Raw genomic sequence first — 14,485 nt, forward strand, 5'->3', positions numbered from 1 at the left:
CTTCCTCTGTGCACTGGAGATATCCTCTGGAATGTGCCAGATTCATCTATTTTTCATTCCCATAACCACCTTATTAAATAAATAAAATGGATCAGTGATCTTATATAGGCATTCTCTCCATTGGTCCTGATTATGGCCCATCTATATTTTCTTATGTTTGTGACTTTTGTCTATGAGTTGCATAAATCCTCCTTAGGAAGACCATTTCATATGTCAGGGGCATCCCTTGCTCCGCTCCTGATACATCGATGGCCTACCTTTTTTAAAAGATCCTGAATAATACTTATGACATACTTAATTGGTAATATTTATATTTTTGGTTAGTAATATGTTGTATACCTAATTCACATTCACCTTGTGTTTTCCCTATTGCCCTTTGGTTGAACTCAACCTTAATCTTTTAGAGATTAAAAATACTATTGTAAAAAAAGGTGGGCCTTTGTTTCACCTTCTCACTGTGTGGAATGATCCTAGATTCTCAAGGCTGGGCTGACAAAGTACAAGCTCTGACAGTTCTCACCAAATGAAAAGGTAAAAGAATAGGGCCTGGTGCTAGATTTCATGCCTAGTTGTATATCTGTGATCAGAGAACCAGACTTGCTAAATTTGAGCTTCAGCTAATCTAAATAACTATGCTCATCACCTGAAGCTGAAGGATGAGGAACTTTTTAGCCATAGAAACTCTTAAAAAACTATCTGTTGAAGTTATGAGGGAGACTTTGATCTTCATCAATCACCACCAATATTGACATTATCTAATATGTGGAATCTAGATTTCTCTGCCTGACTTCCAAGATCCTTTAAACTCTGGTTCCATGTGTTAATTCCCCACCATTTTCTCCACAGGTATCCTCCACTCAACAAATGTGATTCTCCAGACTGTGCTGAGAAACCTTTTCTATCATTATAAAGCCACACTCCAGCCCTAGAATTCTCACATAAGGATGTGCCTTCTATTCCTTTGATCTCTCTTGAGGGCTGGATGTTTCCTCTTAGAATCTTCATTTAAAAGGATGCCTAAGCTATCTATATCTCATTCTTTTGCAGGCTGCACTTCGAACTTTCTCCACCATACTCTGGCTTTGTAGGGTACCTTTTTTTCCCCTCTCTCAAGCCCATACCTTTCTTTTATGTATTGCCTTTCCATATTAGAATGTAAACTCCTTGAGGGTAGGAACTGTCTATTTCTATTACCAGCTTATCATTTAGCCTGGAACAATAGTAATCAATGAATAATCAACTGTATAAGTACCAGGTTGAGGGTAGCCAATGGGCCTCAAATCTGTCAGTAAGTTAAGGGAATGTCTACTTAAGCATGTGAAGACTTGCCTTGGTGGCTGAGAATAATTTGTTCAACAGCCCACAAAGGTGGCTAAAGCAGATGCTATGGATAGCTTAGAGCTTGGTCAGACACTGAAGATGCCAAGGTCATTCACTTTATCCCCTGGGCCATCAAATCTTGTCTTTTGCCTTGTGACTGGACTTCAATGATTTTGGAAGAGAGAGTGGGATTAACCTTTTGTGCAAATTGACCTCACTCAAATCTAATTCTCCAGCAAATCAAGATATTGCCCATACCATAATGTCCTTTGGTCCTCTCCCAGTATGAAGGATGAAGAACAATAACAATACAGGTTCAGGACTCTGCATCCAGTTCCCTCTGAATCTTCCCACATTTCTCTTCAGGCTTTTCCCTTCAACTGAAATACTCTCTCATCCCCTTTCTCATCCTTCAAGGCCTAACCTAAGTCTCAGTTTCTTAAAGCCTTCACTCTTTACGTTACCTCAGATCATTTTCTCTATTCTCTGAACTTTAATGGTAACTCAAGAGTCAATATCTAGTCAAAATAATCTGATTTAGCACTTAATTGTTACTTCATGTGTTAGGAAACAGAAAATGTTGTTTTCCCTCCAAGGGAATATTCTTTCCCTCCAACTTAATTATTCTCTATATGTATTTATGTATATTTTATATATAACATATAATTACTATTAAATTCTTGGAGTTTTCTATGTCAGATGTTTCTACTACTTCAACCTTTCAGTCCTTCTACAACCCCTTGCATTCTTTCTACTTGTAATCCCAGAGTTTAGCATAGTAGGGCTAGAGTCAGGAAGACTAGTCTTCTCTGAGTTCAAATCTCGCCTCAGGCACTTACTAGCTCTATCACCCTAGGCAAGTCACAGCTCTGTTTCCTTATCTGCAAAATGAGTTAGAGAAGGAAAAGGAAACCATTCCCCTGTCTTTGCCAAGGATACTGCAAACATGAAGAGTTAAGACAAAAACAATTAACACAAGGCCCGTCATACTTGTTGTTATTCAGTTGTGTCCAACTCTTCATGATCTAATGACCAATTGTCCATGAGGTTTTCTTGGCAAAGATACTAGTGTACTTTGATTTGATTTGCTCCCACCATTTTAATAAAACCACTCCCTCAAAGGTTAACCCTCCCATTTACCACATCTAATGACCTTTATAGTCCTTATTTTTCTTTAGGTATTTACTATTTTTAACACACCTTTCCTTCCTAGAGATGAGAGCTTTGCCTTTAAAGTCACTCTCACGGTTCTCCCTCCTGCTCCATATTCCCCTAATGTTTCATTGATCCTTTGTTTTCCTGACCCCTTAGAGTATGTGTTCCTTAAAGTTCTGTTCTTGGCTCTCTTTTCTCATTATACTTCTTTCAGTGTCATCAACTCATTTACTTCTACAGCTTCATCTATCATCTCCACACAGAATTTAAATGTTGAAATTTTTATTTCTAATATACAAGGAACTCTTCTCATGACCCCTAGACCACATCTGAAGCTAATAAGATATCTGTCCCACAACAATTCAAACTTCTGCAAAATTCCTCCCCCAATTAACCACAGCCACTAGCTAGTACAGGTCTTAATTGCAAATGGTTTCAATAACATCCTGACAAGCCTTCCTGCTTCCATGTTCTCCCCTTTTGTCAGACTAATTTTACTAATTCATAAATTTGGTCATGTGCTCAAAAAATTTACAAGTGGTTTCCTATTTCCCCTAGTAAAATTTAAATTTCTTTGCTTTGGCGTTTGAGGCTTGACAAACTATGATTCTAGACTTATTTTATAAGGAAATAATTCTTGTATTCAGTTCCCTATCCAAACTTGACTTCTATTTCTTCCTGCAGTCTCCTAACTCCATTCTTTACTCATATTGTTTGCTATATCTGGGACCTCCACCATCTCCATCTTTTCTTTTCTTTTCTTTTCTTTTTTTAATTAATTTAGAATATTTTTCCATGGTTCCATGGTTCATGTTCTTTCCCTCCCCTGTTCCCTCCCAACTCCTGGGGCTGATAAGCAATCCACTGGGTTATACATGTATCATTGTTCAAAACCTATTTCCATGTTATTAATATTTGCAACAAAGTGATCATTTAAAATCAAAATCCCCAATCATATCTCCATTGAACCATGTGATCAATCTATCATATGTTATTCTTCAGTGTTTCTGTTCCCACAGTTCTTTCTCTGGATGTGGATAGTGTTCTTTCTCATAAATTCCTCTGGATTGTCCTGGGTCATTGCATTGCTGCTAGCAGAAAAGTCTTATTACATTCAATTGTGCCACAGTGTATCAGTCTCTGTGTACAATGTTCTCCTGGTTCTGCTCCTCTCACTCTGCATCAATTCCTGGAGGTGGTTCCAGTTCACATGGAATTCCTCCAGTTCATCATTCCTTCTAGCACAGTAGTATTCCATCACCACCATATACCTCAATTTGTTCAGCCATTCCCTAATCGATGGACATCCCCTCATTTTCCATTTTTTTGCCACCACAAGAGCATGGCTATAAATATTTTTGTACATGTATTTTTCCTTATTATCTCTTTGGGGTACAAACCCAGCAGTGGTATTGCGGGATCAAAGCGTCTCCATCTTTGTGTACTGAATCTTACTCATTCTCTAAAGAGCTCTATTTATGCTACTTCCTTCAGAAAGTTTTCCTTGATTTTTGTCCTCATTCATTATTCTTTTAGGGTGATTTCACAAAAGAATTTTGCTAATAGCAAGATGGTTTTATTTATTTTTCTTTAACTCATACAAGGAAAGGCTTGAAGTTTAAGAGTATATCCAAAGACTAGTATACTGAGAGTGAGGCAAGGACAACATGAGAAGGTCTTATACAACAGAGAGGTCATTAGGCTTTGAGATGAAAAATATCTCTTGTTTCAGGCATAAAGAGCAGGGAAATCCTTCTTCATCTCTTCCACATCTAGCATGCTGACCCTAAGGTTTGGGAGTAAAACTAGTCCATCACATGTACTAGAATAGTCCTCACTTCAGGGGACAGAAGGGCAGTACATTTCCCAGATCAAGAACAAAATAGGCTCCAACCATGGTTTTTATGCAGATAAAAAGGGTCTTTAAAAAAACCCCTTACTTTCTGTCCTAGTAGCAATTCTAAGACAGAAGAGTGGCAATACTTGGCAATGGTGGGTAAGTGACTTGCCCAGGGTTACACAGCTTGGAAGTATCTGAGGCCAAATTTGAACCTTAGTCTTCTTGTCATCTATCCACCATGCTACCTCACTTGCCCCTAAAAAAAGGGTCTTGCTCAAGTTCATTTGATTAATTTTCTAACTCTGATGTCATAGGCAAGGAATGCCAATTGGTGAACAAGCATAGGAGGTATGGAAGTTTCCAGAATGAAAGATTCCAAATATAGAAGATTCCAGAAAGGGGTAGGGGTCTGGTGCCTAGCAAGAGGACAAGATGTATCTAGATCAGAGATAACCTGTTGTACACAAGCCTTATGGATCTCAAAGAGGCCCAAAAAACCAGAGGTTTTTCGGACTACCACAACACCCCCCAGTTGGTAATGAACTTTCCCTCCCTGGACCTGATACAGTACTTTGGACCTCTCTGATATATTTTTCACGTAATATTTCGTAATTTAGTTATCTGTCAGACCATTACTCAAAAATCCTGAGTGGTTTTTTTTATTGTCTGTAGTATAAAATCAAACTTCTCACTTTGTCATTTAAGGTCCTCCACAATCTGGCCTTCATTTAACTTCCAGATTTATTTTATACTATTCTCTACTGTATGTTCCAACCAAGTTGTTCCCTGAACTTACCATTCTTTTTGACTGGACTCCCACCTCATCTTTAACTCTCACAATCTCTCTCCTACTCAATTTACCTTGTACTATAGTTGTTTTGTCTATTTGTTGTATTTCCCCCAGTAGGCTAGACGTAATCTCCTTTAGGGCAAAGACAATTTTGTTGGCTTTATATGCCCAGTTCTTATTATAGTGCCTTGAATATACAGACATTTAAGAAATTATATTTTTTGAAACTGAATTAAATTATGCCCATTTTATAGATGAGGAAACAGGTTCTGAGAGGCTAAGCTTCATGGTCAAGGTCAAAGGCAAAACTAGATGTCCTAATTTCAAAACCAATGTGCTTTTTTTCTAATACTTTATTACATCTGCTTTTTCAAAAAGAAATACTAATGAACAAGAATCAAACCTATAGGATATTCAAGTTGTTAGCACCTAGTCTAACCAATAATGGAGAAAGGGGGAAAACCAGAGAATCTTTAGGGGCCTCTCATCCTGGAAAGGTGGATTTACTATCATATTTAATAATAAATGATAATACTATAAAGTGACTCTTTCCTGGCAAATTTACCTTAGGAAGGAACTTTTAGGCATAGGTTTAACTGAGGCTTTTCTTTTCCATTTCTGGATTCTCTTTGCCTAATATGTTCTGTGCCTAGTTGGAGTCAAAAGACTTGGATTTGAGTCCCAGATCTGAAACTTATTTGTTGGCAAGTCATTTACCTTTCTCAGAATTATTTTCCTCACTTGTAAAAAGAGAGTAATATGTTACTTCTATGCTAAAGGATTGCTGTGAGGAAAGCACGTGGAAAACTGTAAAGTGTTAGAGAAATATGAGCTATTATTAATATCCATTGTGGAATATTATCTTAAATATTCCCTTGTTCCAAGGATATACCAAAATCTAGTGTTCTAAACCTAAGGCCTATTAACTTGCTTTTAAGAATACTTTGATAACTGCATTTAAGTATAGTTTCCTTTGTAATTTTGTTTTTTATTTTATGCATTAGACTATAAGGAGTCTGTGACCCAAAAAAGCTTAAGAACTTCTGATCTAAACAGCTGCTTTTATGTGTGCGTTAAAATGACTGTAACATAAAATCCACTGTTAAAAACAAAAACAAAAAACCAAGACACTCCCACATCTACCAAAGAACAAGATATCTGTGAGTTTGTTTATAATGCATCTAGAAATGTACAAGTAGTTCTGAGTGAGGGGGTGGAAAAAGGGGAGATGGTGAATTTCCTGTTTGACTATCTCCCAAATAAGGCTGTTAACACTGAGATTGCTGTAGCCAACAGGCCAAAACAAAATAAAAACCTTAAAAAGGGTCTCTTCCTCCTTGTTAATTGCCCTTGGCTGGCACAGGTTAATTTGTTTTTGGTATCTTATTAAAAGTGATTGAAAGGATACCAAACAGCCATAGAACTGTCTGGGGAAAGGGAATGTTTATCTGGTTGGTACTTCTGTAACTTAAATTAACTCATTGTATGAACTTTTATATTAATACACATAAGGCAATATGTGTTCTTGGGCTTTAAGATTAGAAATGCTAACATTTGCTGTCTATCTTCTACCACATGCATATGTTATGCACACATTTGTATATTTACATATGTGCAAAACAGTCCACACATATATGTAGACTCATTTCTTGTGATTTTGCCTATTTTGCAACTGACATTTTTTATTATGTTTACTCTATTAAGTTACTAATTCTGTAATATTGAGATATTTCAGTGGTTTATGGGAGCACAATATTTGAAATTAGGACTGACCTTAAGGTCCCAGATGGATAATCAGTTTCGGTAGGAGGTACAGATGTAGGATTGAAAGAATTGAGGAAGTACAAAATACTGATCCAGGTCCAACCATTGTGGAGGCTGTTGGGGATCTGCTGCAGGTGCTGCTGTTTGGGATCTGTTTAGGAAGTTTGGAGATATTCTGGGACTTTGCAAGATGGTCCAAACTGGGATTTCTGTAGAAAACATGTTCAAGAGATCAAAACGAGCAAGGAAGTGCACTTTTGGCCCTTTGACTGACTGCAGGTTCAGTGTCACTGCTCTTCTCTAGATAAGGCAGAGAGGGTGGTCAAATAGAGAACATGGCTCTTGGATGATCCCAAATTTCCACACTTGTAGGAGGTGGCTCTTTTGGATGGTTCTGTTTTTCAGTGCTTTGCCCAGTCTTTGAGTGATCTGATCTCATTAAGCTTTGCCAATCTTAGTGCCGGTTCTCCAAACTGAAATCAGAAAACCCTAGTTAAGGGCTGCAAAAAGGATTAAGGGTTTGTTAGTCCGGTGTCTAGATTTATTGCTCTAATTTCTTAGGTGCTGTGTGTTCAATCCGGGGGTCCATGGTAAACTGACAAACTGGAATTAATCTAGAGTAGGACATCCAGGCAAATGGGCCTGGGCCTTAAAAATCATGCCCTAGTAGGGTTAACTGAAAGAACTGAGGATGTTTTACTAAGAGAGGAGTTAAGGGGGACATAGTTAAGGTCTTCAGATCTCTGAGGGGGTATTAGGGGGTAAGGGAGATGGAGGCAGAATAGATCCAAGGGATGGAAGCAAATACTGGTTCAACCGAACGACAAACCTCCCCAAATCTAATGCTCTACACGAGATTGAAGAGGCTGCCTCAGGAGGGGAGATAATTGTCCCAGCTCCCCAAATTTTCACGTGGAGCCTCAATCCCCCGGGTTAAGGAGGTTGCTTTTGTGCTTTGCCTAGGCCGAGGCGGGTGGGTTGGATGAAAGGACCCCAGATCTGACCCAAGCTTGGTGGTTTGAGGGCTCTCATCAAAAGGCCTTCTCTCCAGTTGTCTGGGCCTATAATTTTCTTCGATTCAAAAGAGGAAAAGGGTGGGGGGAATGTTCCCAGGTCCGTTGCCAAGGTAACACTACTTCTGAGTCTGGGCGGGGTTGGAGAGGTGTTCCCCAAGGCTGGCCCAGGCCTCTAGCTGTAGAAGGATTAGCTGGGAGCCGGAGGGTAATGGGTTTTCTGTTGTTAATTTTTTGCTTTTTGGGGTTGTTTCTGGGAGGAGGGGGCGGGCAGGCATGGAGCCGAGTCCAAGAGTCTATCTTCCAAGGAAATTGGGGCGTTACTGGAAAGAGTATCCATTCCTTAGCTTTCCAACGGCAACAACGGTCACTAGAGACCAGTAAGGGTAGACAGGGAAGAGGGTAACTGGGAACCCCAGTCGCCCGCCAGGAGGTTCGAGGCCACGCCCCACCCAAGCTTAGTTGGCTCAGAGCCACGCCCCTCTCTGTTCCTGAGCCTGGCGCCTGCGCCGTGAGAGAAGAGCTTCTCTGGGGTGTGGAGAGGATTATGACGAATCTCCAGCCTCCCCTGCGCGTCTTCTTGGGAAGAGGCGTAGGACTGTTTCCCTCCGCCTGCGCGTTCAAATGCCTACCCCACCCATCCCACGCCCCCTCTCCTTTCTCAGCGCGCCGGCCTCGTGGCCCTGCGCCTGCGCACGCCTCCCTCGGAGAGCACGGGCTCAGCGACCCCGCGAGAGGTCGCTGGGGCGCGCAAGGGGGCGGAGCTGGCATGACTGATCAGGCGCGCTCGCGTCCAGGGTGACGCGGAAGGGAGCTGGGAGCAGGCGAGGTCGGAAGACTGGGCTGGCTAGAGCAGCCCGGTCGGGGAGGGGTTTGTGGGTGGTGCATAGGGTCCCGGTCCTCTCTGGGCCGAGAGCCCGTTCTCGCTGTCGCGCTCGGTGCAAGGAGCAGATCCGGGGCAGGGGCCGCGGGCGGGAGGAAGGAGCAGGTCCAGGGGGCGCCGCCGCCGCCGCCCCCCGGGGAATCTGTCCGCCTACCTGCCCGCCCCTACGCCCGCCCGCTGCGGGCCCAGCAGGCCTAGGTGAGCGTGGTTAGATCCGGGCGCCGGTGGAGTGTAAAGTAGGAGGTGGAGAGTTGGGAGAGAAAGGACTGTTGTCTGGAGGAGAGCCTAGGGGCCGGGCCTGTTAAGGGCTGGGAGGAAGGGGGGAAGAGGAGTATAGGTTCCACGCTTGCAGGCCCCCCTCCCCTTTTTCCTTCTTTTTTACGTCAGGCCCCGTTCCGCCCCCCTCTCCTCCCAAAAATCTCTCTGTGGCACAGCAAAATTTATCCAACATGGGCCTTGTTTTGGAGGAGCACCAATTGTGAAGCTGGTTAGGTGCCCACAGGCGCTCTGAAAGAATAGTATTTGGGCTGCCCGGCCAGTGAGTGAGTGAGTGAGTGAGTGAGTGTGTGTGTGTGAGTGAGTATGTGTAGGGAAAAATACAATTGGCCTCTCTTAGTCTCCCACCTCCTTTTCTGTCTCTATAACAGATTGGGCTTTATTTTACTTATTCTTTGGTGGACCCTATTATATAATGTCTAATAATATCAGTGGATGGTGTAGAAAGTTAAGAATGGTTGTTTGCATTGTTTCACTGCTGACTTGTAGGTAGGTTGATAGGTGTGAATATTTTCCTTCTGGAAAAGGTGTGGATGAGTTATAATCTACACCGAGGGAAGAAATACACACATTGATCAGAGTTCAATTCAAGTATTTAAGTAGTCTTTTTTTTTTAAAGGTACTGGAGGCCTTTTGAAGAATGCAATCAGTTTTTAGTAATAGACTTTGAGTAGAGTCCCTGAATAACTTGGTGTTTCTGTCTTAAGGAACCCTTTAAAACTCATATAGCATTTCCTAGATATTGGTATGGTAAATTATTTTCTTTAGTAACACACAGGAAACAACTAAATGTAATAAATGCATATAGGTAACATTGAAAACCTCAGACTTTTTTCCCTCTCAACTATAGTTACAAAATAAGGAACTGAGAACTGAAGCCATCCTTTAATGAGCCACCTTCTCATTCGACCTCTTATTGTGTGGGTCTGAAAGAGAGCCTTGTGATAAGAATTCCAACTAAAAGCTTTCTAATCTTCTATTCTTAAGCTTCCTCACATTTGAGTGCCATATCAAAGGCATTTTTAGCTTGACTCCCTTGTTCCCCTTATCCTTAAGTGAACTGCTCCAGGGCCTAGGAGGGGGTGTCTGTTTCTCCAAAGACAGTTTACTTTTAGTGATCTTTGTGAGTGGTTGTATATATTGTTTCAATCACTCTAGAGAAATGTGGCCGTGGAGGTGGTTTTTGTAAAGGTGTAGCTTTGACTTTTAACATTCTGAAAACTCCAGAAACAAAAGTTGGATTATTATGATGGTAAACTATATAAACTTTAGCTATTATTATCTTTGATTCTCAAACAGTTCTGTAAAATTAGGCAGGCATTGCTATTTTATTTTTACAATTTGGGAAACTTTAGTCTGAGAGATTGTTGATTTGCTCAAAGTTGTACAGCTGGTATGTAGCAAATGCTAGAATTCTAATCCAGGTCTCATATCCAAATCCAGTGTTCTTTCCACTATGGCATAACTACTTGTTTCATCACAAGCACTTGTTAGAATCTGAACCTCTATTAGTTAGTGTTAACTAACACTAAATGATTTTGGCAATTTAATTTATTGCAGTTCTTAGTACAGTCAGGTTGACTGTCTCTCCACTCTCCTTTCACTTCATTTGTTCATTCAAGCAAAGTTTATTGAGTACATGCTTTGGTAGGTATTGTTTAGGACTAGGCACCTTAAGTGATACTCTTATGTTAAAGGAAGTAGAAATGTCACCATCTTTAAGAAACATACCACTAAATGGGAAGGCAATACATTTGCTGTAACCAAGGAATGATTTAAGAACTTTGAAAGAACATTCAAGTATAAGTGGATAACTTGTGTAAGTGTTGATATGTGTGTGGCAGAAGGGCTAATTAGAGTCCATTTGGGTTAATCCATGTTTTCTTAAAGATGAATCTTGAGTATCCATCTGTGACACTTCATAGTGTAAACTTTTATTATGTTTTAAAACTTTATTGATAAATAGAATTTGAATTTATAGAGTAAAAATCTGCCTGGTCTTATTTTGGGTTAGCACTAATGTAAATTTGGATGTTACTAGGTTAGGGACTTTGCTGATACAATGAAAATTCATTATAACATTTCATTTGGATCTATGCAAATCAGCTTTACAATAAGATATTTTTAGTATTTTTAATAATGAGATTCCTTGAATTCCATTATGGAACTACGTTAAAATGAATACTGCAATATAATAAATAGGTTTAGATGAGATTTCTTTTTTTTTAAAGTTGCATTTATGTGTTTTTTTAACATTACAAACGTTTTCAGATTATCCCCACTCCATTAGATCTCTTGTAGCAAAATAAAAAATTAGTAAATTAAATAAAATAATAGTGACCTCATTTTAAAATGGAACATTCCACAATTGTATCACTCTTCCACTCTATTTTAAAATTGTTTTTCAATGAACAGAAATCCATTTTCTCTACACCTCCACCTCCCCATCTGTTAAAAAAAAAAGTAAAGTTCCCTGTCACAAATATGCACAAAAAAATTTCTTCATTGATTTTATGAGTGTGTGTATATGTGTACAGTATGTCTTTCTATGTGTCCTGGTCTCTGCTCATTTCATTTCTTCAGTTTATAATATATAGATTATAATACAAATTGCTCTTCTGGTTTTACTTTATCAGTTCATATGAGTCTTTCTTTATCTCTTCAAGGTCATTTTCCTCCTCATTTCTTATAGCACAATAGTATTCTCTTACATTCATAATTGCAAATTATTCATGCTTTCTTTAACTAATAGTCATCTTTTGAGTTTCCAGTTCTTTTTCTACAATAAATAGATCTATAAATACTTTTACATATATGTGGTCTTTTCAGTTTTTCTTTGATCTTTCTGGGGTATAGGCCTAATAATGGTATTGTTAAGTCAAAAGGTATGCACAGTTTAGTGACTTTTGCTGCATAGTTCCAAATTGCTTTCCATATATGGTGGACTAGTTCACAGCTTCAGTAAACAATAGTACATTAGTGTGCCTGTTTTTTCACAGTTTAAATAGTTTAAAATGTTTTTTTCCCTCATCCAGATGTCTGGTTCCACTAACCCTTCTATTTCCAGTTTTATTATTTTTGCCTTAAAATTTTTATTTCTGGGCCATGATTTTTCCTGCTTTGTAATTCTATATGTATATGTGTGTGTGTGTGTGTATGTGCACATGCATATTTATGTATATGATAATACATATTATCTCATGAGATAATATTTATAAAAGCCTTAGCACAGAGCCACCTGGTATATATTAGGAACTATGTAAAATGTTTATTTCTTTTTCCTTATGTATTAGAAATAAAATAGTAGTTGTATATTACTAGGCTTCATTTTGGTTGAAGGAAGGTTCAAATGATCAGTGGAAAATTTTGATGCTAAATGTTTTGTCCTTTGCTGTGCTGCTCTCTAAGAGAGGACATTTTAAGTTGTCAGTTATTTCTTAATTTTAGTTGACATTTGGATGGTAGGGGGTTAGCTTTTCAAAGCTTCTCTTCAAAATCCTATTATTTGATATGAAGTTATAAAAACCATTAATTTTTGTTCCCATCTCATGCAGCCCAATTTTAGTTTAATTTCCTGGACCTCAATCATTTCTGAATCTATGCTAAAATGTATGAAATGATCTCTCTGTTAAAGGTTTCTAAGTTTTGTTTCCATGGTTTAGTCATACAGAATGATATGAGAATTGTATACAAGTTTGCTTCCATGGGTGACTTTTAGCCTTTGGTTTAGAGCAACTTAAGAGGACCAGAAAACTGGTTAAAGGTAATGGTTTGCCTTTTGTGAAAGTAGGGGCCCAAGAAAGTTGCATTAAGGAACCAGTTCAATTTAGAAAACTTTATGTGGTATTTTTCTTGACGGTGGTCAGCATCTTTGTTTTTTGTTAGATTGAGGACAAATAGAATTTTCTTATGTTTTGGCTTAAAGTGATAATGCACAGAGAAAACTTGTTTTAGTTTTTTATTTCTTGTCATTACCCTAATATATGAACTAATATTTCAGACTATCTGATACTGGATTTTTTTCTGGGGAAGAGCTTAGCTAAATTTGGAGAGGTATATCCCTATGTTAACAATAGGGGTAATGAAGACCCTGTACTAAAAACATAGAGGGGCTATGATTTGGCACAGGTAGAGGAGCATTCACATCAATCAAATTATAGGTCCTTGAATTATTGAAGTATATATAAATTTGTGATTTCAAAGCATATGTTTTTGTATTTAGATCAGATCTACAGCTCTCTGGCTTGTCCTATCATCCAGTCTTAGCTGAAGGTGTCTTCTCGGGTTTCTTCAGGATGCCTGCAGCACTTGTGGAGAACAGCCAGGTTATCTGTGAAGTCTGGGCCAGCAACCTAGAAGAAGAGATGAGGAAGATCCGAGAAATTGTGCTCAGTTACAGTTACATTGCCATGGTAAATGTGCTGCACTATATTTGAATTACTTTCAGTTATGGGAATGTGGAAAATCAGATTTACTGTGTTAATCAGTTTGATTGACCAGGGGTTGATATACCACAGCCCTGGTGGTGCACTGCCTGTATACAGCCTGCTAAGGATGGTTTTTACAGTTTTAAATACAATGAAGTTTATTTTAAAATATAAAATCATTCTTAATTGGTTGTACAAAAACATGCAGTGTGCCCCATTTAGTCAAAGAGCTGTAGTTTTCTGACCCCCTTGCACAGTATAACCAAGGTATATGATGATACTGGGTGGCTAATTATTTTGTTTTAATGAAACACATCAATGTAGCAGCTAGGATATAGAGTATAGCAGGTTATGGCACATATTGCCTCCTGCCTGGACTGCTTGTAAATAGCTCCCTAACTGCCTTCACTTTCTCTAGGATCTCCTTTTCATTCTGTTCTACACATGCTGCCAGATTAAAATTTCTAATCACTGCTGCCATTCTCCAGTTTATTTATAACCCTCAGTAACAATAGCTCCCATTTCTAAAGTTATTTCTTTACAGTTTACAAAGTGCTTTCCTTACAACGACCCTGTGACACACGTAGTACCAGTATTATTATCCCTGTTTTACTGAGGAGGAAACAGGCTTTTGATCAAATCGTGACTTGCCCAGGATCACAAAACTAGTTAAAAGGCAGAGGTAAGACTTGAACTCAGGTCTTATGTATTCATTGTTATTTCCCCTACAAAGTGCTGCTTCTATCTCAGTGACTTCCCATTGCCAATAGGAATTAAAGCCAGGTTCATTTGCTTAATATTAAAAATCACTTCACAGTGATTCACAACCTATCTTTCTGGTCTTTATTCCCCATGACTCCTTTACATAATTTTTTTGTGGCCAAATTGATCTTACTGCCACCTTGAAAACACCTTTTATTTTCCTGTTTCCATTCTTTTTTTCAAGCAGTTCTCCTGACCTGGAATAACTTAACTATCGTTCACTAATAGTATTGATATAGATCCACTGTATCCATC

General features: G+C 39.0%; 1 protein-coding gene across 7 annotated transcripts in view; it reads left to right on the forward strand.

Moving 5' to 3' along the window:
* The window catches only part of CNOT8 (CCR4-NOT transcription complex subunit 8), a 54,223-nt gene that overhangs the window by 12,999 nt on the left and 26,739 nt on the right, over nt 1-14,485 (forward strand). Inside the window, exons 1-2 of one of the 7 annotated variants that reach the window (XM_007473930.3) lie at nt 8,069-8,090; nt 13,264-13,453. In XM_007473930.3, coding sequence (XP_007473992.1) covers nt 13,337-13,453 — 117 coding nt within the window. In that variant the 5' untranslated portion in view covers nt 8,069-8,090; nt 13,264-13,336. Of the gene's footprint in view, nt 1-8,068; nt 8,091-8,538; nt 8,964-13,263; nt 13,454-13,998; nt 14,151-14,485 lie in introns of those variants that run through there. The other 6 variants (XM_001369609.3, XM_056811510.1, XM_007473928.2 and 3 more) reach the window with 6 other exon arrangements.

This window comes from Monodelphis domestica, chromosome 1 (genome assembly GCF_027887165.1).
Source record: "Monodelphis domestica isolate mMonDom1 chromosome 1, mMonDom1.pri, whole genome shotgun sequence".
NCBI classification, from domain to species: domain Eukaryota; kingdom Metazoa; phylum Chordata; class Mammalia; order Didelphimorphia; family Didelphidae; genus Monodelphis; species Monodelphis domestica.